The 24861-nt window shown below is 44.4% G+C and overlaps 3 protein-coding genes and 1 pseudogene across 4 annotated transcripts; 1 reads left to right on the top strand and 3 right to left on the bottom strand.

Annotated features, from left to right (window-relative positions):
• Positions 1-244: 244 nt before the first annotated feature.
• On the bottom strand, positions 245-4965 carry LOC129815575 (RNA polymerase II subunit A C-terminal domain phosphatase SSU72). 2 transcript variants are annotated; one of them, XM_055869511.1, is made up of 5 exons: positions 4676-4965; positions 3495-3638; positions 1780-1919; positions 1493-1611; positions 245-1152 (listed from the first exon to the last, which is right to left on the bottom strand). In XM_055869511.1, exons 1-5 carry the CDS (start codon positions 4753-4755, stop codon positions 1051-1053), a joined length of 585 nt encoding a protein of 194 aa, XP_055725486.1. In that variant the 5' UTR covers positions 4756-4965; the 3' UTR covers positions 245-1050. The 2 variants fall into 2 exon arrangements, with proteins under 2 accessions (XP_055725486.1, XP_055725487.1); XM_055869512.1 differs by lacking the exon at positions 4676-4965 and adding an exon at positions 4172-4669.
• A 415-nt stretch (positions 4966-5380) lies between these two features.
• LOC129815573 (uncharacterized) lies at positions 5381-8837 on the bottom strand. The gene is made up of 2 exons (XM_055869510.1): positions 8493-8837; positions 5381-8243 (listed from the first exon to the last, which is right to left on the bottom strand). Exon 2 carries the CDS (start codon positions 8059-8061, stop codon positions 6946-6948), a length of 1116 nt encoding a protein of 371 aa, XP_055725485.1. The 5' UTR covers positions 8062-8243; positions 8493-8837; the 3' UTR covers positions 5381-6945.
• Positions 8838-11758: 2921 nt separating this feature from the next.
• On the top strand, positions 11759-12906 carry LOC129815574 (olfactory receptor class A-like protein 4; annotated as a pseudogene).
• Positions 12907-14043: 1137 nt separating this feature from the next.
• Positions 14044-15714, bottom strand: LOC129816039 (olfactory receptor class A-like protein 4). The gene is made up of 4 exons (XM_055870224.1): positions 15451-15714; positions 14823-15086; positions 14399-14653; positions 14044-14256 (listed from the first exon to the last, which is right to left on the bottom strand). The coding sequence occupies exons 1-4, from the start codon at positions 15712-15714 to the stop codon at positions 14044-14046; spliced, it is 996 nt and encodes a 331-aa protein (XP_055726199.1).
• Between the last annotated feature and the right edge of the window lie 9147 nt (positions 15715-24861).

Genomic DNA, 24861 nt, shown 5'->3' with positions numbered 1-24861 from the left:
TGTTAACGCCATGGGTAACTGCATAAAAAGTCCTGGGATAAAACACATTTGAAATGGTAAACACAGTATCATGTTGCCATGGACATGAACATCAGCAGATGGAAGAGGACATTTTTTGCCATCTTTATGAATGCAGTCATTGGGCTATAGAACCTTTACAAGGTACATTTGTTGATTAAAATCTTCTATGCATGCAGAATACTGTATCCAGGATCTGTGCAATGCACTAAAAAGTCAATTCATCAAGTTTTTCTAGAGATGTTTATTCATTTAATGGATTCATATGTACATACAGAAATATTCAGGCACTCTGGACTGAACTCTCAGCTTGCAAATAATTACAACATTTTCATTCTTTTCAGTTTTCAAAAGAAAAGAAATATTACACCCTGAAAGGTAGCAGATCTTCTGAGTTTTTAAACATGAATCAAAACATAATGGAAACGAGGGCAAAAGAGAACCTCGTGGTCTCTATTTGGTTCATTATCCCCCTATTTTGATGAATTCCTAATTAACTACTGGTATACACTCACTCACACACTGAAACACATTCATGCCTAACCAGTCTCCACTCTATCCCATCCGTGTCAACAATACTACTCTCCATCAAGAGTAAATGTGACAAATCATACTTCATAAAAACAATATCTATTCATCATTCTTAAAAATGAATTAAATTAATTGTTGCTCAGCAATCAGCATCACTGTGCAAGACTTAGAAAAGTATCCTCCTTTAGAGGTAGAGGAGGACGTGTTTGACAAAAGGGGCATTTCTCTTTGTGGGAAGGCGGGTCAGTGGTTTCACTGTAGGATGGGGGAGGACCTTGGGCCCACCTTGGCCCTGAGGAGGAAAGGCAGAGCAGGAGGGATGAGCCTGCCTACTTGAGCGCAGAGAGCATTCATCCCTGTCCCCTCAGCCCTGACCAACAGCAGAGGGTGTGTGTGTGAAAGGTAATCAGTAAGTGTATATGGAAGTGTGCATGAGTTTGTGTATAAACGTGCATGTTTGGTCAGGGGGCGTATGATATTGCAGGTTTGGTAGCATGGGCATCAGTAGAAGCAGACAGTGTGGAGGAAAGGTCTGTTGCTCTTGTCCTCAAACTCCTGCAGCAGCTCGTCCATCTCGTTTTCCATATCATCCGTGTGCTGGATCTGAGAGGGAAGGGAGGGTCAGACATACAACACCTGCTACATGGGTCAAGGCAAGACAGCCATACACTTTAGGGCTCAGTGTAATATAATTACAGTGACATACCACTTACTCATACAACATTACGCATGTATTTATCGCCAATATAAGTTGCACACCTACGTTCCAAATCATAATGGTCAGATACACCATGTATCTTGCAGAAACACATATCCCACTGTAGCAACAATGTGACACTATGTACTCATACTACCATATATCCCTGATATTCATGCTATGACAATGTAACAGTGTAAGCCTGTGATAATGGTTGCTGGTGGCCAGGCAGGCAGATACACTCACACACTGACACAGCTCACAGATGAGGAAAGCCCCCAGTGTGGCCTCCTCGTGGTTGTCCTGGATGTCCACGTTGATGACATGAACCGGCGTGAAAGTCTCCTGCTCCCGAGAGCTCAGGTCTGAGTGAGAGAAATTGGGGAGAATAGTGATCGTTGATCAACATGAATCCAGTGACCTAGCCCGAGACTGTAACTTTATTCAAAGTGTATTCACAATTCCTAATTGATATTTCACAACTTGACATGAGAAGCCCACAACCCCACCTTCTGTCCCAGGTCCCCTCTCACCCTCTAGCACTTGGTCGTAGACCCTCTCCTCACAGGTGATGACCAGGTCAAACTGGTCCTTACAGCTCTGGAAGCGTTCCGGTCGGGACTTGATCCGCTTGTTGCGGTCCAGCATGTGCAGGATTCCATTCTGTGTGTATCTGAGGTGCTCAGGGTCAAGGAACACAGCAAGACGAAGGACCAACACACAAGACCTCAAACATATGAAACTTAAGGTGTCAGTCACTGTGAATACTCAAGACACAATGCCCCCTAGAGGCCAAAACACACTCAAAATGTATTTGATCTTTGGAAGCTTCTAATAAATGTAACTAATAACTCTTATTGTAACTGGCCTCGAATAACTTGAACTACCAGTGCAATATTCTAGGAAGTCACCTGCCTTATCTACTCAATTTAAATTGATTTTATTTTTTAGAGCAAAGACCAAGATTAATAGTCAAGAAAATATTACTGAAATGATCTCCAATCCTTGTCTGCATTGTAAGGATAAGGTCCCACTCCTGTATACTCCCAAATAGGGACTTGGCCAGTGAAAGGAGTGCTATGGTGTTCCCACTAACATTTAATATTATACATTCTTTTTACTAGCATGCAGATATCTCCTTGCACAAAAATAAACTTTTTTGTACATTTAAACATACCTCTTTAACCATCCCCACCCCAAAACACTACTGAGCATGTCTTCCAACACTGAAATGTTTTAAATACACTGAATCCTAAATGGATCGCTAGCTCCTACCCCACCATGTACTTCAGTAGATCTGAGAGGATTTAATAGGCATCTACAATATGGTAATAGCTCCACCTTTTCACCTTAGTGCTTAAACATATCACATTTTCTCAGATCTTAGGTGTAAAGGGAGTAGGAGTCCATTTAAGGTTGGTCCATGTGGGTTCCAGAGTTGTCGTATGAATGTATGCCTATTCAAAGAAGTTGGGTCCAACGGCTAATTTATTTTCTGAAGAGCATATGGTTGAGAGCCCTGTAATGGGGGGAGGGGCTCCAATTCTTTGAAAGCACATACTAACACAGCACATAAGGAAAGAATGTTCACATTCAAAAGTAGTGCCCTTGCCTAAACAATATGCAAGATTAAAAACTACACTGACTAGTTGGGTCAAATACATAGTGTTATACAAACCAGCCCTTCTCTTTTGTTTAAAGTCTACATCCAGGTCCTGATATGGAAAGACTGGGATATGTTCCCTAGAAGTGTTGGTTTCTTGGCACAGAATCAACCTACCTGGTTATAGAGGGTAAATGGCTACTTGTTTACATGTTGAAACCTGCTGAAAGTAAAATATTCCAAGCACATCACTATTGTTAAAAAAAGCACTATGACAGCATGTGAGAAATCTCAAAAATAGATGTAATGGACTAGCCTGCGTGGCAGTCTGTATGTGCTATCATGCCAGCTTCTCGTCATTCTGTCATGCCAATGTTTGGATTAACATGGGCAGCAATGGTGTTCGCAAGAGCACAAACAGATCTGAGATCAGGTTAGTGAAGGACATCCTTACCTACAAAATCACCCAACAATAAACACTATGAAATACTTCCCTGTTCAATCACCCTTAACAAATTCATACTTCTAACTCTGTATATTTTCCTGTGAAGATAAAGAGAATAACTCACTGGAGAAAATAAACATGAAGAGGTAGGGCTGTGTTTATGTTGTGTCTGTGTGTGAATGCAAGAGTGCAGGGGATACAGCTCCTTGTCCTTGCGGACCAGGTCGTTGTACATCTGTTCATAAGTGGTTTTGAAGTCGTACACATTGGGCTTGTCCGGTGCGGGACCAGGTAGCTTCACATGGGACCCTGTCCCAAAAGAGCGAACGTCAAAGCCTCGCTTGCTGTATAAACAAAGAGAATGATGGGGGGGGGGGGGGGGACGGTTACTTACAGACCAGCACATGCAAGACAAAAAGCATACAGGCCACAGAAGGGGAAATTTGTGGATCAGTCATCATCAATAAAGTAATCTCATCTCAAGAGCCATATCACAGGCGTCATTCCCCAATAGGCAGACTCTCCTTACCTTTCTCTCCACGCATGGAGATTTTCCAACTTTTATTATTTATGCACTCAGTAAAATGACAAATTAGTCTAAGATACATTTGTTTAGTGTTAATGACACATTAAACGAAACGCGAACAAGCATTGTTTCGCGTAGACGCGAGAAAAGACTGGTCGCGAACGACAACGCCGTTAAAAGCTTCATGCGCTACAAATTAGACAGCAAGTCTATTTCTCTCGCGTCTAAGCAAAGCAACGCCCGATCGCGTTTGATTTGACCTTTACCCTACCTAAAAAGTTTTAAAATTTTGAATGTAAAGGCTGTTGAGTGACAACTACTTTATGACGCTTTCTTGGAATAATCCCGAACCTGAAAGTACGTTGTAGGTGATGCATGGCAGGTCTCCCTATTTAAAAAAATATATTTCACCATCTTTTTACAATTTCAGGTAGTTCACTGGTTGGTTGCCTAGTTCTAGCAAGAGTTTGATCTAGCTACCTCCAGTTAGTGACTGACGGAGGCTATGCGGATGGCCACTACACTGAACAAAAAAATTCCCTACTTCCGGTAGTCGTAACACCGGCGAAGAAAAATAAATTTGCTTTATCTCCATGTGTGCCACTGGGAACTAGTTGAGCTTGATACAAAAGTAAATAAGTATACGTCTCTGTCGTGTACATATGGAAGTTAGCCATTGTGTATTGTAATAAAATGCGTCGTTTGCCGGAAACAGAATGCGGTCTACGTAGTGAGCCCATTGTTGTGTCGAGGAGGGTGAGCTCTCAGCCAGGTAAAAGACCCAGACCGATGAAAATCAAAGGTCCTTGCTTCTTGGCATGTCGTCGTTGTTTAGTTTTCTTCCAGTAATGTTACCTGAGGATGTTGTGCGCTTCCATGCTGCGGTTCTGGTTGCTCGAGCACACAACCGCCACGCGCAGCGGGTGGCTCGGCATTGCGAATGCTATTTTTCTGAAATAACTAGCAATCGAATGTTAAGTACAACACACAACTAGTTAAAATGTGGTAGAAATCTAACTATCACAAAAAGACTGCTGGGAAGGCCTTCGATCTAGCTAACTAAGCAAATACAACGGGGTATAAACGTTTCAAGGCGATGTGACAATCTTCTTTCTGTGAGCCTGCCTGTTAAAATGGCGGCGGGGACTTTTAACCAAGGTTTTACAGTCGATGTCATAAGGGGCAGGGCTTCGTACCAAATCGATTTTTTCCTTCCTGTGCATGCATGACGTCATCCAAACAGAAACTTCTCAAGTGTCCTCAAGCCCTGATGATGCTGGAAAAGACTGCCACTTTTTATTTTACCTTTATTTAACTAGGCAAGTCAGTTAAGAACAAATACTTATTTACAATGACTGCCTACACCAGCCAAACCCAGACGACGCTGGGCCAATTGTGCACTGTACTAATCAACTCCCAATCATGGCTGGTTGTGATACAGCCTGGATTCGAACCAGGGTGTCTGTAGTGATGCCTCTAGCACTGAGATGCAGTGCCTTAGGTCACTGTGCCACTTGGGAGCCCCCACTGTGCCTACATTAATTGTACAAAAAGCCTAGGCATAGCCATCTATATTTTATTTGTACGATGGATGGATAGATAGACAGATAGACACAAATAATATTTTTCTGTACCCATTTACACATACAAAAATCATATGCTCGCAGTGTTTTATTGATTCCACAGGGCCTCCTAAACTAGAGGTTGGGCACAGTATATTTGGCAGACTGCAGAGCAGACCAGCCTGTCGAAGGTCTACAACATATATTGAACAAAAATATAAACACAACATACAACAATTTCAAAGATTTTACTGAGTTACAGTTCATATAAGGAAATCAGTAAATTGAAATAAATTCATTAGGCCCTAATCTATGGATTTCACATGACTGGGCAGGGGCGCAGCCATGAGTGGACATGGAAGGACATAGGCCCACCCACTGGGGAGCCAGGCCCAGCCAATCAGAATTAGTTTTTCCTAACAAAGGGGTTTTATTACAGACAGAAATACTCCTCAGTTTCATCAGCTGTCTGGGTGGCTGGTCTCAGACGATCCCGCAGGCGAAGAAGTTGGATGAGGAGGTCCTGGGCTGGTGTGGTTACACGTGGTCTGTGGTTGTGAGGCCAGTTGGATGTTCTGGCAAATTCTCTAAAACAATGTTGGAGTTGGCTTATGGTAGAGAAATTAACATTCAATTCTCTGGCAACAACTCTGGTGGACATTTCTGCAGTCAGCAGGTAAATTGCACGCTCCTTCAAAACTTGAGACATATGTGGCATTGTGTTGTGTGACAAAACTGCACATTTTAGAGTGGTCTTTTATTGTCCCCAGCACAAGGTGCACCTGTGTAATGATCATGCTGTTTAATCAGCTTCTTGATATGCCTCACCTGTCAGGTGGATGGATTAATGCTCACTAACAGGGATGTTCAGTATACATAGATCTCTACATCCAGGAGAAGGTAAGGCAAATAGGAATCATTCTTGGGTGCCTGAGGGTGCATTGTTGACAGTTATTAAATTAACCCTCTCTGAGGTGAAAAGTAAGAAATCATTAATTCAATTACCTACTGTGCTTGCACTTATTACTTACCACTGAACATATGTAATTACTGCAAATATAGAACTGGACTCCAAAAAAGAGGATTTGTGCTAAATACTGGTTCATAACATTGCTCAACTATAGAACATGTTTCACTCTTAGGTAGGCCTACTGACTAGCAGCTTACTATCTCTAATACAGAGCACTTTGATTACTAGCATAAAGGCTAGTAATGAGATAAATACACAAGAGGAAAATAAACACACAAATTAATGCTCACACAAAGAGGGAATTCTCTGAGCCCTATCATTTGAAAAGTATTTCATAGTATTTGAAAGTGTGGTGGTCTGTTTTGAGGCTTAGTTCATCATTCTTCCACAAGCTTACAGATCTAGTAGTGTGTAAGGTGCAATGCCCTGAATCCGAGTGAGATTTTTATTGTGGGTGTTCAACCACAGTATGTTACATAATTGTGTTTTTAGTGTGTTGATTTAGATGTGGGATTAAAATAAATGACTGCGATATTGCTGAATAAGGTTACGTGTGTGTGCACACACATGCGTGCATGTTTGTGTGAGTGACATTAGTGGTGAGAGTGGTATGTGGAGTGTGAGTGCTGTGTCGTGGGGCTCATGATGTTCTCAGTGATGTACGCCACCAGCAGGCAGATGATGACCAGCATCACACAGATGGCTCCTCCCACTGTTGTCATGGCAATCACAATGTCCTGCATGCCCAAGGGTGAGACAGTGAACTCCACACAGTCCCCCAGGTCCTCCCTCTGGCCTGCTCCTTCTGAGTGGAGCGGTGGGGTCAGGGTAGAGGCAAGCGGATGCAGGCAGATGCGGTAAGGGACGCTCTCATGCAGCTCAGTCAGCAAGAAGTCCCTGCAACCAGAGCCAAGATGGGTGTTAGCGCACTCAAACTGGGTGTAGCTCCCGTTCCACCAGCAGCTTAGCCCAAACCCACCCCTTCTGACACGTCGTCCACCGAATACCCTCTTTGGTGGGGCAGTTACAAACCTGCCCTCTTCCCTAAGCCCTGTTCCAGGGGCCCCTGTCTGTCCCTCTACACTTGATCCTCTAGTCTCTGTCTCTTGTTTATCTAGGTCATGTCCAGCTGTGTTTCCTTTATTTGTCCGTTGAGCCTCTTCCCTCAGATCTTCATATGTCCACTGTAGTAGCACGCTGCCGTTGGTCAAAACGTTGGCCACCAGGGACCCTCCTGCAGATGGAACAGTCCGGCAGTCTCCACGATGACACCTGAACCCCAGCTGTGTGTGTCGAAAACACAGTCGCCCCCCGATTCCCTCCTCCATCACCCGGTAGGCACATATTGGTGCCACTCCTCTGTCCATGGCCCACCCTGTTCCACCTTGAACATGGTCTGGCCTGCCAAATATCATAGTGGTGCCTGTATTGCCTCTGCTGGTTTTGATGGAGGAAGTGCCATTCCTATGGCTGAAGTCCCCCTGCCGCCTTGGTGAGCCCATTGTTTCATTCTTACTGAAATAATCAACATTGTAGATATGTTGTTGGCCAGAGATTGGGGAGACACCCACGTCCTTCTCGCTTCCCTTGTCTGATGATGTGGATGATGTTTGCGCGTAGCGGCCGCCGCGCGTCCGGTTGGAGACGATTGTCGCGCGGCACAGACAGAACAGTACTGCCGAGAAGGCAACCAGCGATTTTCTTCTCATTTCTTCTCTTCTTACCAGTTCACTTTCACTGTATTTAGTGCAAATGCATAGTGGACAGCACCGTTACTGTCGGCGGAGATCCGAGGCGAGAAAGAGAGTTATGGGGGCAGGTGGCTTCCATAACACAGTCCTACACCACCATCAAAGCGCTGTATTCCCCCGATGGCCAGCACGAGAACAATCTGCGATAAAATCGGACAATAAAAATTATATACCATATTATATACCATGTCTGATTGATACAGACCACACTTTTATAGAATGAGCCAGACTGATATCACTTACGAATGCTCTGTTTTAAGCCATACACCACATGTTGGTTACGCACGCAACTCAACAGACCAATAAATAGGTCACACCGCTTATTAGAATGGTTAATGTAAACGGCAATAAATATAAGATGCAATTTGGCTATTGAGAAGAGAACTTACATTTCTAGGTTTTCGAGAACGAAGACGACGGCAATTATCTTTTCAGGTACATTTGTCTCAGTCTTGTCCTGTCTGGCTGTCTGTGATGGTTGTCGCGAGGAAGAGTGTGTTTTTGTGTCTGTCAGAATGTTTGCAGCGTAGTCATCAGCAGTCAATTACATGAGTCATCATTTCAAGTCCCTACTCCAATCTTAATTTCCCTGCCACCCTTTCTGTTTTTTTGTGCCTTTCCATCCTTCCACCCAAGCGACCTTCCTCCAGTTAACTCCCACTCCTTACTCCCACATTGGGTGCTAGGCTGTAGTCTTCAATGCTGTTGTGTGTAGTCTTTTGTCTATACTATCAAGTCAGGCAGAGTGTTGGAAATGCAATATAATGAGATTGTTTTGTGCCCCAAAAAATTGTTTCTTATTTTCAGGCATAATTGTCTTGTAATAGCCTAAGCATGATATATTCATACTTATTCAAAATTGTAGCAAAAACAACTCTGATAAGAGTTTATAACACATTCGTCATGCTATAGGTAGATGTTACCAATACTAACGAACATCTGGATATTGTCAGTAGAGGCTATAATATAAAGCTGAAATCTAGGACTATAGTTTGTTTTGATGTGATGCGATTTCCAAACCTAGACTCTAAAAATCAGGGGGTCAACAAGGGTTCTTCGAAGACCCTTAGGGTTCTTGGCACTGAAAATTAATCAATGAACCTCCTTAGTTGGTGGGGGTTCTTGCAGGAACCTAACTGCCCAACTTGGATTTGAATTTGAAAGGACAGCAGGTGCAAGGGTTGTCCCTTGTATGATCTATATTCATATTGTTTTACGATTATACTCTCTATCTTTTCATATTTGTGCAAATCTTTCTAAAACAGAAATTGGACACAATTCGATGGATATCAATCAACAAAGAGTTAAGAATATTTAGGCTATAAGAATATGTTGAAGGCTAGCTGTATTGGGTGCAGATGACTGAACTGATCACCTATTACCTCATATTTAGATTTTTTATTCTGCATTGCCACTAAAATCATAATAAACACTGACAACTCAAATATTATGTTATTGTTCTTGTTGTTATGCATATTATTATTATTATTAATAATAATAATAGTAGGGGAGTGGGGTAGTTAAAAAATTAACCCCAAAAGGTTATTCAAAGGGTTCTTCGAGGATCCATTAAAATGAGTTCTTTGAAGAACTTCTAGAGGTTCCCCCACAGTTTCAATTTGAAGAACCCCTAAAGGATACTCCAGGAACCTTTTCTTTTTAAAGTGTACAGTGACCTCAAGTGGTAATAATTGATAGTCGGTCTACAACATTCTACAACAAGCCTGGGTTTCTTTTGTACACATTCAAACACTTCTGAAGTTTTTGCTGAAACATTAATGTCTGGTTAGATAAACAACCTCCTGATAACTTCTTTAAATAGTATTTCATCTTTGGAATAATTATGGAGAATTATAACAAGGATAATCAGCTGGATTACATCAATCTAAATACATATTCATTGCTAATCATCATATAGGTAATACAACTCACAGTTTAACAACACCTACTGGCAGTTATAATGGTCACAAAAAGCTTCATATCTTTCTCTGACGATCTTTAATTTGAGAACATTTAATCTTTGATCAATTTTGACTCAGCAGTTCTATGTGGAGGTTATTGGAGGTAATGATTATATGTCCATTCCCAAAAGGAAAAAATTGGCAAGCCAGCAAGGTAGTAGTGCCAAGGGAGAGGACAGGAACAGTGTGCAGCATCAGTGGAGGGGATGATTTTAATAAGACCGCTGGGAAGCTCCCGGGGGATGCTGGGTAAATGAGTCTAATGATGACTCTCTACAATCCGCCCCTCTGAGCAATGGGAGATAACAATGTGCGGGATGATGACATAACACACAAACATCTAAACATACACGTGTGGGCCAACAGATATCTGCCACAGTCACATACCCCTTTTAAAATGGGTCGATTTAGCCATGTTTTATTTGTTTGAATTGGCAACTTACAGCCAGGTTTGTTAAAGGGCAACAAAGAAATACATGCCTGAACGCTCTCTCAAATGAGCTAAGATTGGCATGAAACCATTTGTATATCTTTATAGTATAGATGGTCTCAGGTATTAGTCAGCCTCACATGTCTTGTTGATGTGACCTGTCTGTGTGGTATGAGTTGATACACTATATATACAAAAGTACGTGGACACCCCTGCAAATTAGTGGATTTAGCTATTAGCTGTATAGCTGTACTCGGTTCCAACACTCACTACCGAGTTTGACTGCCTCTGGAAGCAACTTCAGCACAATAACTATTCGTAGGAAGCTTCATGAAATGGGTTTCTATGGTCAAGCAGCCACATACAAGCCTAAGATCGCCATGCCAAGCGTCGGCTGGAGTGGTGTAAAGCTCGCCACCATTGGACTCCGGAATTTGGGTTTGGTAGATGCCAGGAGAACGCTACCTGCCACAATGCATAGTGCCAACTGTAACGTTTTGTGGAGGAGGAATAATGGTCTGGGGCTGTTTTTCATGGATTGGGCTAGGCCTCTTAGTTCCAGTGAAGGGAAATCTTAATCAATAAGGTTATAGATGATTCTGTGCTTCCAACTTTGTGGCAGCAGTTTGGGAAGGCCCTTTTCTGTTTCAGCATGACAATGCCCCCGTGCACAATGCGAGGACCATACAGAAATGATTTGTCGAGATCAGTGTGGAAAAACTTGACTGGCCTGCACAGAGCCCTGACCTCAACCCCATCGAACACCTTTGGGATGAATTGGAACACCGACTGCGAGCCAGGCCTAATCGCCCAACATCAGTGCTCAACCACCCTAATACTCTTGTGGCTGAATGGAAGCAAGTCCCCACAGCACTGTTCCAACATCTAGTGGAAAGCCTTCCCAGAAGAGTGGAGGCTGTTATAGCAGCAAAAGGGGAACCAGTGGTGTGTAAGTGGTGTGTGTTCGCTGCTAGCCAATGCAGTGACAAATCTGCATACCTAAGCAGCAGGCAAGGGCATGGAAGGCCTATCTAGGCGACAAATGATTGGAGTAAATTTACCCTGAGCCTGGTCAGCAACACTGAAGATGCTGAGTTTGTTTTTGGGATGGCTTTGTTTGTGCATGAGTGCGTGTAGATGTCTATATAAATAGTTCACAATTAACAGGATAGAGGCAGAGGTAGAATTGAGACCCTAGAATAGTAATAATACATTTAGGCAATGAATAACAAAGAAATTGTGGCGCCATGCTGAGGAGGATACTATGTCAAAGGTTCTCACTGTAGATGCTATTCTGTTTGGGTTGCTGGTCTTTTCTGGCATCCTGTGGAACATACTGATCATCCATGAGGTGAGGAGAAATAGAACCCTAACTGTCAATAGTCATGAAATATCTCCGCCTGAGATAACATCACATAATTAGTATAATAGTTCATTATACTCTTTCTCTCTCCCTCTCTCTCAGGTGTTCGTCGGCCATTAAAAGTCTGTCTTGTCGACTCCCTCCCGCTGACACAATCCTGGTGAACCTGTCGCTGGCCAACCTGCTGACGTCTCTGTTCCGCACGGTGCCCATCTTTGTGTCTGGAGTGTCCCTGGCCCTGGACTGGTGCCACCTCTTGGTGGCGGGCCGTGGGCTGCTGAGTGACTCTGCAGCCCACGCCAGGAGCTGTGGGGTCCCTAGCACAGCAACGTGAAAGGAAGAGGGTGTCGGTGGGCCCGGAGCTGGTCTACAGGGTCAACCTGGCCTTCTCCCTGCTGGTGCTGGTCAACACCACCCAGGTACACGGCAACACCATGGTGGAGCTGATGGTCATTAGCTGCACCACTAGGCCCCTGCTGGGCTGTGTGTGGGATTTCCCCTCTGAGGAGCAGGGCTCAGCCTCCTCCTCCTCCTCCCTTGCCCTCAACAAGGTGACTCCACTGGTGCTGATGGTGGGCACCAACCTGGCTACACTGGCCAAGCACGATGGGCAAGGCAGGGGGAGGGATGCAGGGAGAGCTGGACAGTCATGTGGTCAGTGAACGCAAGGGTAGTCATGTGATCATGATGACGCTGTTTGTGGTGTGCTGGGTCCTGCAGGTTGCGATGGTGACGTACTACAACCATAACGGGGGGCACCATGCGGAGGGGCCGCTGACTGAGTCCCACTTCTCTACCTCTCTGTTGGTGGGCTTCAGCCCTATGGGGGTGGCTCTGGGAAATGACAAGCTGAGGAGGAGGATCACCGTGGATTATTGTTGGCTGTGCTGACAGTGTCAAATGTCAACAGGAGGAAATAGTGGAGGAATGCAAAGCTCCAGACAATGGGAAAGAAGGTAAAATAAAAACTGTTTTCACTATTCAGTAGGAGAGAGGTAATCAAAGTACAGGAGAGAGTTGAAGCAAATAAAAAATTATAAAAAAAAAAATGTGACTGAATAAATGAGTACGACTTTGTATGGAATAATTAAATAACCAGTGCTTGCCTTCCCCTCATTCTGTGTTTAAATGTCCACATATATATACAAACCCTGTTATAAGTAATAACCCATCCAATTATTACCTAAGTACATTTAAAGTAATGGAATGTTTAAGATCTGGAGTGTTGAAATATTGTGATAAGCTCTCACATTATGCAAAGACAGATCCTGTTGGACTGTTCACTCTCTCAATGAGCTTCATGTAGATGAGCCTCTGGCATCAACTGTCTCAGAGGTTGAGAGATTGTCACGGCTCTTGTCGGAATGCATGGACCAAAACGTAGCGTGGTAAGTGTTCATGATGTTTTATTAATCAAAAAACACTCAAACAAAATAACAAAGAGAAGAAAAAAAACTGTTCTGTCATGTGCAGGCACTAAACAGAAAATAACTACCCACAAAACCCAAACGAAAAAGGACAACTTATATATGATCCCCAATCAGAGACAACGATAGACAGCTGCCTCTGATTGGGAACCACACCAACATAGAAATAAAGAAACTAGAATGCCCACCCTAGTCACAACCCTGGCCCAACCAAAATAGAGAATAAAAACCTCTCTATGGCCAGGGCGTGACAGAGATGGTACAAATAAAGGCCTTTATTTTGACCCGTTTTTTAAAGAACAAACAAGAACATGTAACAACAACTATCCATAGATAGGAGTGCCCTCTCACGTACAGTCTATACATCAAAAACATTCTGTCGCTCACAAAAGAGCAGGTTGACAGAAATAAATTGTGTTAACGTAGTCTCACTGACATGTAGATGAACACATTTCATTCCAATGATGAACTCTACAACCTTTTCTATTAAACTCCTCCGAACAACTGACAGTGCTATTCCTCAGTACTGATGAATCAATAGAAATTGTGATAAAAAATAAATGAATGTCTCTCATAGGTGCCATGTTAAAACAGTCTGCCTCTGGAAGAGAATCAAATGGTTGCCAACGTATAGAGGGGAATGCCAACAACCATGTAATTCTAATGTATTGTTAGGCTATGTTAAGGCAAGTGTACTATTATTATTCCACTGACTTCCCCATAATGTCAGTTGCAGTGTGATTCAGGGTGTGGGATCTGTCAGTGAGTAAGAAAAGACTTAATGACAGCACGCAGCCGCCGGTGACCCACTGCCAGCACGATGGGCGAAAAGGCGATGAAGATGGTGTTGGCAAAGCGGGCTATAACCAGGAGGAACCCGGCTGACAAACCTCGGTTGTAGTTGAAGTAGTTTATTGAAATTATGCTGGTTCCCCAAGACCCAATGAAGAGCACGATGAGGGCTAGAATCACCTGGAGAGAAAATTCCTCATTTTAACAACAATAACAATGTTACAGGTCCAAATCACGTGTTGTACTTCTTTCCATCCACAATAACCAGGCGGCAGGCCACACACAACAAGCCATCATTCTGAATCATTCCAGCCTCTCTCACCTTGGCAGCCCGTCTCTCAGCCGGTATCCTCTTGATGACGGGCGCGTCCTGGGTCATGTGTGCTGGGTTGTGGGTCCTGCCGTGGGTGTAGAGTGTGTAGAGGGAGCCCAGGTTGGTGATGGCCATCAGGATGATAGGCAGGATCTCATGGATCACCATGGAGGTGGTGGCGTATGCCAGGCCGTTGTAGCTGGAGGGAAAGTTCCACACACAGCCCAGCAGGGGGCGCGTGGTGCTGCTGACCAACATCAGGGTCTGGAAGGGTGGAGAGAGGAGGCGTGGAGGGAAGAGGAGACGAGGAGACGAGATGGGATGGGGAGGGAAGAGAAGGTAGAGAAGGGGTGTAAAACATTTTCCCACAATTCAAAGAGGAATACACATCACAATTGTCTATCTCTCTGCTTATATTGAATCAGGGTCCTACCTCTGTGCTGTTCTTATTCCCGTTGGTAGAGTAGATGTGTGCAGGTATAGCATAGATCAGGTTTAGGAACCAGATGAGGCCCAGGCTAATCAGGATTGTCTTGGGGGGCCTGCGGGGTCCGTGAACAGTCCCAGGGGGAGGGGCCACGCGCCTCAGTGTCTGGAAGTGGAAAGCACTGAGGAAGAGTGTTGACCACACGTTGACTGAGCGAAGCCACACCCACACCCCCATCAGGACGTGACACCCGTCTCTGGAAGAGTTCAGCTAGAGAGAGAGCTGAGTGTGAGGTTTTATGTGTGTGTACACTATAGTGCCGACCTGAACAGTGCTCTTATCAGTAAGTATGGCATGGTATATTGTCAGATTGCTTTCTTTTCACATGGCATATCTCTAGTTACAGCCACACCACCCTCCATAACCCTTGCATTTTAAACTACCATTACTCAAAGACTAGCCCAAATCTCTCCCATATCTCAAATATCACAACCATTTTACTTAGAGCCCAAACCACACACAATCAGCATACCTCTTTTCCCCTTGTCTCAAGCACCCACATACAGCCCTCATTCTTCATGGCACCCCCTACCACAGTGCCCGACTCCTGTCACATTCCCATCCAGCTCCTTACCTCCAGCCCCAGGTCAGAGATGACCAGCAGGACGTTCCTCAGAACAGACACCAGCAGGTTGGACAAGGCCATGTTCATCAGGATGATGTCTGAGTTACGTACTCCACTGGGGTCTTTGAACACGCTGTCCAAGATCACGCCAATCACCGTGGTGTTACCCACAATGCCCAGTAGGACCAAGATGATGTAGAATGCGGTCTGCGTGGGAGACGTGGTGACACGGAGCACCACACCCACTGGCTCCAACTCTCTCAACTCTGCCATTGGGCTCTCCATCTCAGCTACTGAGCTAGAGTCCTGGGTAGAATACTCTTCAGTTTCTCTGCATCTTAATCTGTTTTCCCAGTTTGTTATCAAAAGTTTCTTCTAAGAATAGCTATATTCCAGTAACTGTCTCTAGCCTCTAATCCACTGATAGATGTTTTTATTCCAAATATGAACACCCTGTTGGTCATAGATCATAAATACAAATGTGCAAAACACATATATTGATTGCTTCCCATCTATTATAGCTACACCTGTATAGACACTCCCTATTTCTGTAGCATTGAACACAAGCCCAACCTCCCACAGAACTACCAATGTAAAATCACCATGGACACCAGATAAATACAAAGTAGTTCCTGCCATACCCATCCACCTAAAATCACAGCAAAGGGGTCTTTCCCTAGTTACTCAACCAACCTGTGCTAGGTCAGGTGCACTGTACCCACCGGGCACAGACGTCAGTACAACGTCTAGTTTTGATTTACATTTGGTTGAGTTGTCAACTAACATGAACTCAACATGAAATCAACATAAAATGTCACCATGTCATTGGATTTAGGTTAAACGTTTGGTGAAAAATGCCCTTATGTTGGTGACTTCTTGCAAATCCAATCAGTTTTTCAAGTTGATTCGACATCACCACATTGATTTTTGGAGTTGAAATTACATGGAAACAACATTGAATCAATCAGTTTTGCCCAGTGGGTATACCCATGGGAATGTCAGTGTTTCAACCTCAGAGTTAGCTACCAAGCTGAGAGTGCATATAAATGGAACACAAGAGATTAATCAACTAGCCTAATTGAAACATGCTGCCTTAACAGCTATCTAGGTTCATTATAATGCCACACTAGCTCCCCCAGGGACAAATAGAGAGGTGTATTTGTTTGTGGTGCTCAATACGAAGTCCTCACTTGATGATTCCATTCATAAAACAAGACAAGAGATCATCTAAAAAGCATTTCACAGATTGTTTGAACAAAAATGTTGGACTATGATCTTTGGGGGGAATTCAGACTTTTCTCTCTCCGCACGGATTTTAAGCATGGGGAAACGCATGTGCCAACCAGTTATGCTTTTGGGTTGGAGATCCCAATAACGGAGGAGTGGCAGAGGTGTGCAATATCATAGTGTTCTTAAATCTATGCATGGGTTCTGAAACGGACACGAATATGTATATGTTTTGATGGCTATCTTTCATTGATCTCCATATTCTGAAAGCATTCTCCATAGGCTATACTAGTGTTGTGCCAATCAAATTCTAATTAAAGGTACACAATATTTAAAGAGATTGGTTTAGATAAATTAACTGAAAAACGAACTGAATGAAAACTCCCTGATAGCCGGAAAAAGTGTCCCAACCAAATATGGTGGATAAATTAAACGTCCTACTCGGTCCATTTACGATTGAAAAAAAATGTCACAGTTCCGGTTCTTCCATAGGCACCAATGAATTAGCAACTATGTCTGGTCTGATTTCTCGCTTCCTCTTCTGTCCCAAAAAAGGAGTGGAGTCAGAGACAGAAGAGGAAGCAAGACACTTTTTTTCTGGTTCAAAGAAAGTCAATGAACTAAGAAGACCAGGAGCAACATCTAGGAGCAACAACAGCTCAGCCACGAAGTGGTAGGCCACACGAGCTCACAGAACTAGACCGCAGAGTGCTGAAGCACGTGGTGCGTTAACATTGTCTGTCCTGAGTTGCAACACTCACTACCGAGTTCCTGCCTCTGGAAGCAACATGAGCACAAGAACTGTTCGTCTGGAGCTTCATTAGCAGCCACACACAAGTCTAAGATCCCCATGCGCAATGCCAAGCGTCAGCTGGAGTGGTGTAAAGTGATAAATCACACTTCACCATCTGGCAGTCCGATGGACGAACCTGGGTTTGGTGGAAAATCATGTTAGTTTATATCCTGAGTAAACTATCCATTTAAAGATGGTACAGTGTGTCTTTGAAACAAGAACACTTACCCTAAGATGGACAAAGAGGTTCAAAGTTGTTTTTGCTAAGCATGGCTATGAATTTGTCTGTAGTATTTTTAATATTTTACTATAATGAATTGCAGCTTTCGACCTTTTCAGTGGCATGTTGAAAGAGTCATACAGTAATGGAGCATTACAACTTATTAATACTTATCTGTACAAAATATGTTTGGTTTAAAATTATTATCTACATCTGGGGCAATGGACATTCGGGAGAATGGGCATTTACAGAATGTTCAGCTAGAAATGTATTGTGTAGATCAAATATGATCTACTGTCAGATAGATTGGAATAGTATAGAAAATTGTGTGTGCATTCTTTTTGCAATTCCAGATACAGCCCTGCCATTAGTTGAAAGCAGCCAATCCAATAGTTTCTGAAAATAAGTAATCTCCTGAGATCTGTGTTCAAATGTATTTTTTTAAGTAGTTGCTTTTTCAGATCTGTTTTCAAATAGTTTTAAAAATGTAGTTACTTTCTGAGATCTGTATTAAAATAGTTAAAACAATTAGACATTTTTGGGGATCTGTATTGAAATAGTTGTAGTCAGTTCCAAAGTCACTATTTGTTGCCCCAAAAAATTGTTACTTTCGACAAAGCATATTTAAAGATGCACTGTGCAGAAATCGCTCCGCCATTTCCTGGTTGCTAAAATTCTAATAGTTCTCCTAATTTCAGTTCATATGACAAAACGTGCAAGTATAGTGTAGACAATCATTGTACAACCTAAACTGCTGTGAAATATATTTCATTAAACGACTATATTGTATTTTCAGCTGTTTGAAGCTGGTGTAGAAAACAAGACCAGGAAGCATAGAAACAGAGCACATAGAACAGATCTATTGCTTCTCAGACTTGTTTTCAATGATAATGACAGATCTGTAACTCACATTTCCATGTTTTTTTATTTAACCTCTATTTAACTAGGCATTTCAGTTATAAACAAATTCTTATTTACAATGGCAGCCTAGGAACAGTAGGTTAACTGCCTTGTTCAGGGGTAGAAAGACAGATTATTTCCTTGTCAGCTCAGGATTTGATCTAACAACCTTTTGGTTACTGGCCCAATGCTCTAACCACTCTAACCACCTGCCGCCCCAGGTGAATTTGGTAGGTCCAAAAAGTTACATATTGCAGCTAATTCTAGACTATATATTAAGATTCATATCTGATAGCCCACAACCATGTGCTAATGATCATACAGTGCCTAGTGAAAGTCTACACAACCCTTGCAGTCTTTTCAACTATTGTGGTGGCAGCATCATGCTTGGGTACATTTGTCATCAACAAACAGTACAGTAGAAAACATGCAGTAGTCTTCTGAAAATCTAACCCTGGGATAAGAGTTTTATTAGTATTTTACTGGGTATCTTTCACTTTTACTTTAGTTATTTTGTGGACCACCAGAAAATGCTTGACTCTAATCCTGCCAGGATCTGGTTTCTAGCTTTAAACTCGTCTGGCACCCCCCGTGGAACCCCAATGTAATCAATATAAACTTTATCATCAAAAGACCCAGACGGAGTACTTCTTTTCCCCCGTTTGACAAAGTTAAGTTCATGGTGTCGAATAAGTGTAAAAGGCATTCCCAAATGTACTAGTGCACATTTTCCTGTCCAATTAACAGGTACACTCGGCCATAACGTCATTCCCCCACACAACCACCAGATGTCAGCCCTGGGCCTCCTTATTTTACTGAAATCCTCAGACCTCAACCATCCTGCCATATCCCTCTATATTCTCATCAGTGGTAACATCCTCTGTCCTATTGCAGGTACTAACTTCCCCTACGTATGTCCCATAAGTACTATACCTGACCAAACAGTAATAGTCTCCTCTTGCCACTGTAAAGGGAGGAAGCCTAGATTTCAGAGGAACATGTGGATATAGATAGTGCAAATCCGTACAACTGTCATTATCTGGCATCCCTGCCTCCATGAATAGCTTTACAATACAGGCCATTCCCCTAGGTGAATTAATTCCATTGAGTGGAAAAGGGATGGTTGTCAACTGCGGTTTCGCTGTGGCGCATGCATAGCATTCTTCTTTGGCTACTGATCTAACTGTATATTGAATCCATTCTAACCAAATGTTGGAGTCACTAAACCCAGTCTCCAACTCTATCACTTCTTTAAAATCTTTTGCTTGAACTATTTGCACCGGTCCTTGGCCCTGGATGATTATACTAGGAATACCTGTTGTTGTGTTAGGAAGACTAATTAAACTCTGGCTGCCCATAGTATCCTTACCAGCTTTTACCTCTGTCACCTGGAATGGTACTATAGTATCCGTTAAAGACTGATCAAAACCAATATACCATAACCCAAGATCCTGGACCTTTACAGTTTTAATGGTAATTCGTACCTTTATACAATACCACCCCTGCTCCGGAAAACAGCCCAAAACTCCCACCTTTACTAAACTCCATCTGTTTCCGTATTGAGTGTGTGTGTTTGCATAGCCACCCTTTTCAGTGTGAGCTATGACATGATTCCAAGAATTACACGGTGATTTACACAAATACCTTCCCCAGTGACCCATGGTTCTAGACTGCCAAGGAGTGAAGGACCCCAATTGGTCCACATAAAACACAACTGAGATATCCTTCCCCAACTCTACTCTCACTCCAAGGCCTATAGACCCGGACAATAGGTTCATGATCACCCTCCCCCGCCTGAGGATTGGGTAATTCTATTAGGGGATACTGATCCTCTCTTTCTACACTGTCATTTTCCCCTTCATAATTCTGGAAATCTCTTCTAGGCCTTGGTCTATTTTTCTCTCCTATCTCGGAGGTTTTTGTGATTAGCCCTGATCGGTTCTGATTCGGTGAATGTATCTTATTTTCTCTCCTCCCCGATCTATCTTTCTCCTTCACTGCCTGAGCCTCTGTCCATGCCTTCTCCAACACCTGCTCCCCCTCCGTGCCTCTCTGTACCTCTAACCTCTCACCATCCGCTCCCAGATTATAAGCTGGAGGAGGCCCACCATGGAGCGGCAATTTCTCTCTCTTACGAGTTAACACCACCTCATCATCTGAATTCCCGCTGTATGCTTGCTCTGCTTGAGAAGGATATATTTTTTTACTCCCACCCCCGCCCATTTGGCCAACTTTTTCATCTATGGGAGCGGAGGGGAACGTATTCTGGCTCTCTATGTGTTTCCTCCTGTTGTCACCCTCTACTCTTTTCCTAGCCTCCGAAAGCCAGACTCTAGCTGTGGCTAACCCCTGTTTATTCTGCTTCTTCTCATCCTTACCACACTCCTTATGTATCTGTTTGATAAGTAATTCTAGTTTTTCAACATTCAGCCTACCATCAAATCCATAATACTTACTCCATTTTGGACAGAATTCTAAATTCCTCTTATCTTTCAATTCCATAAAACGCTGGTCTCCCGTTAATACCTGGACCTCCTTGGAGGATTTACTACCCATGTTTGATAAATCCTTGCCGTTACTAGTAGTTATGGTATTTATCACCTATCTATGTCTTTATTTATTTATTTATTTCTCTATGTGTGTGTTACCACTTCCTACCGCTCTCACAATCTAGGTGAATATATTTCTATGTTATGTGCGTTTTACCATTACCTAGTTATAATCTATGTGTATGAATTTATATGATTCTCTTCCCTGGAAACTTTATCTATAGCGTTGTTGTTATGCTGGTGAATGAGGACCCAAAAGCGACTTAACAAAAACAGAGTCTTTATTCCAGTCTTAAACAAAACGGTACTCCAGGATATATCTTAGATGACACCTGCTCACACGCAGCATCTGTTGAAGGCAAAAACACGACAGGGCGGAACCAGGACACAGAACAGCAAACATCAAACAAAGATCCGACAAGGACAGAAGCGGAAAACAGAGGGAGAAATAGGAACTCTAATCAGAGGGCAAAATAGGGGACAGGTGTGAAAGATTAAATGAGGTAGTTAGGAGAATGAGGAACAGCTGGAAGCAGGAACGGAACGATAGAGAGAGAGCGAGAGAGGAAGAGAGGGAGGGGAAGAGAGAGGGATAGAAAGAGGGAAAGAACCTACTAAGACCAGCAGAGGGAGACAAATGGAAGGGAAGCACAGGGACAAGACATGATAATCAAATGACAAAACATGACAGTACCCCCCCACTCACCGAGCGCCTCCTGGCGCACTCGAGGAGGAACCCTGGCGGCAACGGAGGAAATCATCAATCAACGAACGGTCCAGAACGTCCCGAGATGGAACCCAACTCCTCTCCTCAGGACCGTAACCCTCCCAATCCACTAAGTACTGGTGACCACGTCCCCGAGAACGCATGTCCATGATCTTCCGTACCTTGTAAATAGGTGCGCCCTCGACAAGGACGGGAGGGGGGGAGGGAAGACGAACGGGAGCGCGAAGAAAAGGCTTGACACAAGAGACATGGAAGACAGGGTGGACGCGACGAAGATGTCGCGGAAGAAGCAGTCGCACAGCGACAGGATTGACGACCTGAGAGACACGGAACGGACCAATGAACCGCGGAGTCAACTTGCGAGAAGCTGTCGTAAGGGGAAGGTTACGAGTGGAAAGCCACACTCTCTGACCGCGACAATACCTAGGACTCTTAATCCTACGTTTATTGGCGGCTCTCACAGTCTGCGCCCTGTAACGGCAAAGTGCAGACCTGACCCTCCTCCAAGTGCGCTCACAACGTTGGACAAAAGCCTGAGCGGAGGGAACGCTGGACTCGGCGAGCTGGGACGAGAACAGAGGAGGCTGGTAACCAAGACTACTCTGAAACGGAGATAGCCCGGTAGCAGACGAAGGAAGCGAGTTGTGAGCGTACTCAGCCCAGGGGAGCTGTTCTGCCCAAGACGCAGGGTTTCGAAACGAAAGGCTGCGTAAAATGCGACCAATCGACTGATTGGCCCTTTCTGCTTGACCGTTAGACTGGGGATGAAACCCGGAAGAGAGACTGACGGAAGCACCGATCAAACGACAGAACTCCCTCCAAAACTGTGACGTGAATTGCGGACCTCTGTCTGAAACGGCGTCTAACGGGAGGCCATGAATTCTGAACACATTCTCAATGATGATTTGTGCCGTCTCCTTAGCGGAAGGAAGCTTAGCGAGGGGAATGAAATGTGCCGCCTTAGAGAACCTATCGATAACCGTAAGAATCACAGTCTTCCCCGCAGACGAAGGCAGACCGGTAATAAAGTCTAAGGCGATGTGAGACCATGGTCGAGAAGGAATGGGAAGCGGTCTGAGACGACCGGCAGGAGGAGAGTTACCTGACTTAGTCTGCGCGCAGTCCGAACAAGCAGCCACGAAACGGCGCGTGTCCCGCTCCTGAGTAGGCCACCAAAACCGCTGGCGAATAGAAGCAAGCGTACCCCGAACACCGGGGTGGCCAGCTAACTTGGCAGAATGAGCCCACTGAAGAACAGCCAGACGAGTAGAGACAGGAACAAACAGAAGGTTACTAGGACAAGCGCGCGGCGACGCAGTGTGAGTGAGCGCTTGCTTTACCTGTCTCTCAATTCCCCAGACAGTCAACCCGACAACACGCCCTTCAGGGAGAATCCCCTCGGGGTCGGTAGAAACCACAGAAGAACTAAAGAGACGGGATAAGGCATCAGGCTTGGTGTTCTTATTTCCCGGGCGATAGGAAATCACGAACTCGAAACGAGCGAAAAACAACGCCCAACGAGCTTGACGTGCATTAAGTCGTTTGGCAGAACCCGGTATTCAAAATGCCCTAACGGAGTGTTAAACGCCGTTTTCCACTCGTCCCCCTCTCTGATGCGTACGAGATGGTAAGCGTTACGAAGGTCCAACTTAGTAAAGAACCTGGCTCCCTGCAGCATCTCAAAGGCTGACGACATAAGGGGAAGCGGATAACGATTCTTAACCGTTATGTCATTCAGCCCTCGATAATCCACGCAGGGGCGCAGAGTACCGTCCTTCTTCTTAACAAAGAAAAACCCCGCTCCGGCGGGAGAGGAAGAAGGCACCACGGTACCGGCGTCGAGAGAAACAGACAGATAATCCTCGAGAGCCTTACGTTCGGGAGCCGACAGAGAGTATAGTCTACCCCGAGGGGGAGTGGTCCCCGGAAGGAGATCAATACAACAATCATACGACCGGTGAGGAGGAAGAGAGTTGGCTCTGGACCGACTGAAGACCGTGCGTAGATCATGATATTCCTCCGGCACTCCTGTCAAATCCCCAGGTTCCTCCTGAGTAGAGGGGACACAAGAAACAGGAGGGATAGCAGACATTAAACACTTCACATGACAAGAAACGTTCCAGGATAGGATAGAATTACTAGACCAATTAATAGAAGGATTATGACATACTAGCCAGGGATGACCCAAAACAACAGGTGTAAAAGGTGAACGAAAAATCAAAAAGGAAATGGTCTCACTGTGGTTACCAGATACTGTGAGGGTTAAAGGTAGTGTCTCACATCTGATACTGGGGAGAGAACTACCATCTAAGGCGAACATGGGCGTGGGCCTCCCTAACTGTCTGAGAGGAATGTCATGTTTCCGAGCCCATGCTTCGTCCATAAAACAACCCTCAGCCCCAGAGTCTATCAAGGCACTGCAGGAAGCAGCCGAACCGGTCCAGCGTAGATGGACCGACAAGGTAGTACAGGATCTTGATGGAGAGACCTGAGTAGTAGCGCTCACCAGTAGCCCTCCGCTTACTGATGAGCTCTGGCTTTTACTGGACATGACATGACAAAATGTCCAGCAGAACCGCAATAGAGACAAAGGCGGTTGGTGATTCTCCGTTCCCTCTCCTTAGTCGAGATGCGAATACCTCCCAGCTGCATGGGCTCAGTCTCTGAGCTGATGGGAGAAGATGGTTGAGATGCGGAGAGGGGAAACACCGTTAACGCGAGCTCTCTTCCACGAGCTCGGTGACGAAGATCTACCCGTCGTTCTATGCGGATGGCGAGTGCAATCAAAGAGTCCACGCTGGAAGGAACCTCCCGGGAGAGAATCTCATCCTTAACCTCAGCGTGAAGTCCCTCCAGAAAACGAGCGAGCAACGCCGGCTCGTTCCAGTCACTGGATGCAGCAAGAGTGCGAAACTCTATAGAGTAATCCGTTATGGATCGATCACCTTGACATAGGGAAGCCAGGACCCTGGAAGCCTCCTTCCCAAAAACTGAACGATCAAAA

This window comes from Salvelinus fontinalis, chromosome 18, assembly GCF_029448725.1.
Source record: "Salvelinus fontinalis isolate EN_2023a chromosome 18, ASM2944872v1, whole genome shotgun sequence".
Classification (NCBI taxonomy): Eukaryota; Metazoa; Chordata; class Actinopteri; order Salmoniformes; family Salmonidae; genus Salvelinus; species Salvelinus fontinalis.
Note: the sequence above shows the minus strand (reverse complement) of the source record. Positions and strands in the feature narration are given on the sequence as shown.

Bases quoted from the DNA above. Each gene is read 5' to 3' on its own strand.
- LOC129816039 (XM_055870224.1), bottom strand. From the start codon at position 15,714: ATGGCAGAGTTGAGAGAGTTGGAGCCAGTGGGTGTGGTGCTCCGTGTC. The intron at 15,087-15,450 runs GTAAGGAGCTGG...CTCTCTCTCTAG, and splicing joins TCTCTGACCTGGGGCTGGAG to CTGAACTCTTCCAGAGACGG. The intron at 14,257-14,398 runs GTGAGAGAGGCT...TTTTCTCTCCAG, and splicing joins CTGAGAGACGGGCTGCCAAG to GTGATTCTAGCCCTCATCGT.
- LOC129815573 (XM_055869510.1), bottom strand. From the start codon at position 8,061: ATGAGAAGAAAATCGCTGGTTGCCTTCTCGGCAGTACTGTTCTGTCTG.
- LOC129815575 (XM_055869511.1), bottom strand. From the start codon at position 4,755: ATGCCGAGCCACCCGCTGCGCGTGGCGGTTGTGTGCTCGAGCAACCAG. The intron at 3,639-4,675 runs GTAACATTACTG...TTGTTTATACAG, and splicing joins GAAGCGCACAACATCCTCAG to CAAGCGAGGCTTTGACGTTC. The intron at 1,153-1,492 runs GTGAGTGTATCT...CTTCCCTCTCAG, and splicing joins TCTGTGAGCTGTGTCAGTGT to ATCCAGCACACGGATGATAT.